General features: G+C 35.0%; 2 protein-coding genes across 2 annotated transcripts; one reads left to right on the forward strand and one right to left on the reverse strand.

The window, feature by feature from the left end:
• Nucleotides 1-2,360, reverse strand: Gasu_62700 (archaeal ATPase; the record flags this gene model as incomplete). Its single annotated transcript, XM_005702541.1, has 1 exon — nt 1-2,360. The coding sequence occupies exon 1, from the start codon at nt 2,331-2,333 to the stop codon at nt 447-449; it is 1,887 nt and encodes a 628-aa protein (XP_005702598.1). The 5' UTR covers nt 2,334-2,360.
• Nucleotides 2,361-4,370: 2,010 nt separating this feature from the next.
• On the forward strand, nt 4,371-5,523 carry Gasu_62710 (uncharacterized protein). Its single transcript, XM_005702542.1, has 3 exons — nt 4,371-4,617; nt 4,662-4,709; nt 4,781-5,523. Exons 1-3 carry the CDS (start codon nt 4,524-4,526, stop codon nt 4,942-4,944), a joined length of 306 nt encoding a protein of 101 aa, XP_005702599.1. The 5' UTR covers nt 4,371-4,523; the 3' UTR covers nt 4,945-5,523.
• Nucleotides 5,524-5,746: the final 223 nt, after the last annotated feature.

The raw sequence follows: 5,746 nt of genomic DNA on the forward strand, positions 1-5,746 counted from the left end.
GTTGACACTCTCCTGAGAAGTTACAAGAAGCAAACAAGACCTGTCAAACTGTGACAGTGACTTTTACAACAATAGGCTTATTTTGATTTTCGTGGTTAGTACCATATTAAGACAATAATCCTCAGAGTGAAAGCAAATAAGTTTTAACCGAGTTTCAAACATACAAAACAAGTTTATTTGCTCTTCAAAACAAATCACAAAGTGAAGGATTGAGTTAGAATCTATTGCCAACTTAAGAAACTGTTACGGATTCTATCAAGTAAATCTAATCCAAAATCCCAAAAAGTAGGATTATGAGAAACACCAAATGCTCTTTCAAGTCCGCTCAATATTTCTTCGTCAATCAGCATTTGGACATCTCTTTCACAAAGAATAACAAGTTCACAATTATCAGGTACTTTGAACGAATCATTTCCAATAAACATTCCACTGGAGTAACAACGACTCTAATTACCCAACTCATTAGAAACATTCAAGGATAACTTTGTACTAACGATAATAAGCATACAATGATGAGAATCCATTGCACTGGATAAGACTTGATCATAAACAGGATATAAAAATTTCTTGGCTTCATCTATAATATCTGACCAGCCAATTCCTTCCGACTTCCAACGTCCTTTACATGCAACTCCAACAGTAAGAACTTTGGGTTCCACAGGAGATTGTAATTGGAATATAATATCAGGACTATGAGAAGTAGCGTCCAAAGGAATGTAAATAGTCTCTAAATAAAGTGTCTCTCGAATAATCTTATTCCATTCAGTATTGGCAAAAGTTCTTCGACTCTTGTTCGATTCACTTCTTGTTTCTCTAGAACTAACAACAGACTTGATATAGTGAATAGGTGATATTGTACTGATTGGAAGTTTCATTTGTTTCCATATTGGAGACAATTGACACAACAATTCTCTCAACTCATTTCGATTCTTTGAAGACAACATCAAAACTAGTCGTAAAGCAACAATTCCTTCAAATACACGACACTTTGAATAGAAGAAACAATCTACTGGTTCTACATCAAGTGATTCGAGAAGTATCTTTTCCAAAGAAGATATGGAAGGGTCCTTCTTGAAGATTACAACAAATACTTTTGGAATCAGGACTTGAAAAGTATTCTGGTCAATAGGATATCGATATAGTCCCATTTCAGTGACTGCATCAAATAGATAAGACTCCGAGGTCAATATGTCATCTACTTGAAACGGTATACGATAAAGAGCCATCATCAAAAGTATATCAAAAACACTTTTTCTATCTTCGTCCAAATTCAATATTCGTTCCACAAATGGTTCAGCACAAATTCTTCGGAAATCGTAGTCATTCATACAAGTCAAACATTCTTCTTTCGATATGAAAGGCTGGTTTCTCATTTCCACATAATTCAAAAGCATATTCACTGCACGAGTCAACAAACCAGGAACTCCACCTGTACATTCCAATAACGAATCTGCCAATTCATTTACTGAAAATGAAGAACTACATAAGACATTACAAACCGGTTCTTGAGTAGGTGTCTTTAGAAGACTTTTTTGAAGGAACTCAACGATACTGGAAGCGTCCAAAGGTGATAAAGGGATAAAATGTAATATAACTCTTGATAGCCCAAAAGCCACATCATTCTTAATACTTAAACCCTTGCTTTTCCCAACAACAATAAAAAACAAGTCGGGTTCTTCGCACAATTGACTAATGATACCAAAAAAGTCATTGTACGGTCGAACCACACCTTTGTCATTCTTCTCCAGTTCAAAAAAAGTTGCCTTTGTATCAAACACACCAACTTCGTCAAATGCCAACAAAAGATATTGATCGGAAGTAATGCCCAAAGTCTTCCGTAGCTCTGGAATTAGAAAGCTTGGATAGAGAGGAATGTGTCTGTAGGCTTCATCAGGCTTCATAAACGGTAGACCCATCTGATTACAAGCTGATCGGTACAATAAATAGTATACTGCCCACTTTAGGTTGCGTTCTTTCGGTTCTGTGGGCTTCAACCCCCTTAAATCCACATAAAGCAATGAAGCCCTTTTCAGCTTCTCCAAAAAGGTTCTGCTCGAAGGGTCCGAAGCAAAAGTCGACAGAAAATTTTCACCAAACCTTTGCACCAACTCCAAATAGGTTCGGGCAAAGGTCGTTTTGCCCGAGCCAAAGAGATGGGGGGCAAATGGTATGGTCAAGCGATAGTTGCAACTACTTGTTACACCCCTGAGTTGTTCTCTGTTGCTATGAAGATCATACAGTTCTTCTGTCACTCGAAAAACATCTCTTTCACGATCTACCACAACAGACTTAAACTTGACAAAAGCTTCCCACTTTTCATTCAAACTCGCCATCGCCAAAGAGAAATTAAACAATCTTCTGTTTATTTCGGAGTACAAATATAAATGAATTTAACTGTTTGTCGGTCACAACAACAACAAGGAAAACAGTAAAGGATACCAATCCAACTTCTTCTCTTTATCAACTGATGACTATATCATACCCTTTATGGCTTGGACTGAGATGATTTGAACTATGGAAAAACGATCAATATGGCTTTTTCAACTATCGATATTCTTATTCTCGTATGCTAATATAATGGCAACTCTCATAGGGTACAAGAACGATTAGAAGGAAGCCAATGTTTATTTCACAAGTTTTTTATGCTCTTTGAGAGTATAAAGCTATTAAACATGGCCCATTTTCAAATAGATAAGAAAGTTTCTTTCAGAATTTTCGAGAGTAGTCATGAGAGTTCCGAGCAATATAGATTGTTCATGAAGAATTTGTTCCATAGACGTCTCTCTCTAGATTTTCTGTATTTTATGGAATAGTTTTTACGTCACTTTTGCTTCATTTCGAAACACGGAACTAGAGTATGAACCAAGTCATTCTCTTTTGTAGTCTACCCAAAAGCTCCAGTTGAAATATATTATTTAGTAGAAATGCAGAAACCCGCAAGCATAACATTCTTTTATTCTCAGCAATCATCAGATTCCTTTCTTACGATATCATGACAAGTAGCAGCTTATCACTAAAGCTACAAAAATTGATGATAGCAAAAGACAAACCAAAACAAACGTGCAAAGAAGGATCCAAAATATCTCGTGGTTTTATCAAAACTCAGAAACAACAGTGAACACAAGCGTATCATCAATACTCAATTTCTGTAAGAGTCAATAACTCCTGTTTCTTTCTCCTCTGAAATTACTCACAGACAATAGTAGCATTTGATACTGTGAATTCTGTTAAGAGGAGAAAAGATATTTTTCAAGAAATTCAATTCAATCGAATTGAGTCTATTCTAGCGACTCTCTTCTCGTATCTTGTCATTGCATAGCATTTGAATCATAGTTGAATTCCTTCTCCTCAATAGTCGACTATACATTTGAGGTGCTTTTGAAGGTAAACATGACCGTTTAGTTTAAAATGTTTTGCTGCATCCTCTTGTACGATAAACTTTGTAAAAACCACAACTTTTAAAGATATACAAGAAAGCAAACTATAAAAAGTACAAAGCTACTTTAGGAGCGAGATAACTCCAAGAGGGCTATTATCTCTTCCAATATAAAAAAAGGTAAAACTTTTAAAAGATCTGCAAATTCAAAGAACGATTTGTCCAGTTGAGTCCTAATCTTCTTCCATTCTCAACCATCAGCTCATTGAATAAGTGAGTCACTATACAAAAGTTCCTTGCGTTAGGCACTTGGAAGAAGACTCTTGCGAAATATAACCTGATAGGTACACTAGTAGAGGCTTCCTTTTGGATATTAGTGACGAGAATCAAAGACAACTCAACGTTTCGTATAAAAAACGGGTCTATCAATAGAAGGAATGTTCATTTCTACTAGGGACAAGTCAAACTTGAAAAAGAAGAGAAACGCTGTTTTATCCAAGTTGCTCTACAGCGAATAAAAATGTCGTCAACTCGCAAACAATATTCAGCAGAATAAGATAAAACAATTTATCTGATTCCTTTGTTGAGTCAAATCTCAAATTTATATTGTGATTGTTATCCAAACCGGTAAAGGTCTTGTTCTTTTAAATATACTCGATAAATTTCGTCTATTAGTAAAAAAGAATATAAATGTAGAAATAATGGAAAAATAAGAATCTTTCATCTCTTCTTGGCAAAGTAAAAAAGAAAGGTGAATCTTGAAATATAAGTGCAAGGAGAAGTAAAAGCATCACCACTTTTACTGTTGTTATAACAGTCAAAACTCTCTACAAATTGCTTACGAAGAGAACAAACCAAGACCCGTGAAACGTTTGAGGCTCGATCCTCCTTGTCGTAAGTAGTTTATGTATTTGTACATAGACAAAAGAATTCAAACCTTTGGTCAGTTTTTTGTTGTAGCCTTGTCCTCTGTATACTTTCCAATTCTAGAGTTGAGTATACAATTTATTCTTCTTTATAACTCGTAATCGAACAAAGATTGTTCCTTGAGCGTAATTTGCATAGAAGGAAAGGTTCTATCTCTCACATTGCAAGCCAAACAGAGTAATTGTCATTGAAATTGGAAAATGACAATTTTACACCTTTTATGCAGTTTTCCTTCATTTTGAGTGACCAACAAAGAAAGGTTCTCAGATCGAGAACGAGTCAAAAACTGGTTGTAGCAAAACCGTTCTTGATTNGTAATCAAATTAGCGTCACAAGTAGTTTGAAATTTACCTTGCAGAGACAAGATTGATCAAACTCAACTCTTTGAAAAGGCACAGTGTCGATAGTTAGTTGAACAGGAACTTTGTTACAACACTATTTTTCTCCTTTCACAACATTACTATGCTGTGAGATTAGTTGTATCTAGCACATTTATTATTAAAGCAGCTTTTTCCAAGTCTCCAAGTAAAATATTTTCTTTCATAAAACTCACTACAAGATACTACACCTCCAGTAGAAATGAGACAATACATAGCAATTCTTCTCATCATAGTCCAATTGGAAATTACACAATAGTTTAAAAAGGGCCAGTGTTGTTAAGGCTTTGAACTTGGTTAAGTTTACTTCTGAAAGTTTTCCGACTTTAATTTCCAACTCATTTGTTGTTTTAGTTGGACAAGTGCAATTCTATTATCTACGTTTCTTTTTTAAGCCTTGCAGTTCATTCCTTTATAAAAATCCATCGAGTCGTCTTGAGCTCTGAGTTCCGGATAGACTGTAGTGTCTTTTTGATTCGTACAACATTGACTATCTATTTGACTTTTACATAGTTTATGCAAGACTTGTTGTTATTTCACTTCTGGTCTTGTATGGAAATTTGTGAGCTGTATTGTCAAGAAAAGAGCAAAGACAAAGGAGTTTAAGCTGTTGTTGAGTTTCACTACATTACCCAATTAGTTGTCTCGCAAGTTCATTTAGATTTAGTTTTTACTGATAATTGTTACAGAGCATTTTTGTGTATTTATTAGCAGTTGACAGTCTAGTCTTGTAGTCGATTGTTGAGAATCAGTCTTGGTTTCATATTTCAAAGATGTTTTTCCAAGAAACCAGTTAGACACTTAGTTGAGTGTTTTGGTCAGTATAAAGAGTTACTTTCCTTATGATAGTTTTTGTCTTCTATGTGACTTCTTTCAAGATGGAAAACTTGGTCTGTAACTCTGCAACAGGTTTTATAGTGAAAACAAACGATATTCGCACTCTTTGTAAAATTCATTCCTTTTCCAGAATAGCAAAGGAAAGTCTCGAGTCCATCATTGCATATTTTTAATGGCTGTTTGTGTTGTCGAGCGTTTATATCAATTCTCTATTGATACTTTGAAATAT

Source organism: Galdieria sulphuraria (genome assembly GCF_000341285.1).
Source record: "Galdieria sulphuraria unplaced genomic scaffold scaf_135, whole genome shotgun sequence".
In the NCBI taxonomy this organism is placed as follows: Eukaryota; Rhodophyta; class Bangiophyceae; order Galdieriales; family Galdieriaceae; genus Galdieria; species Galdieria sulphuraria.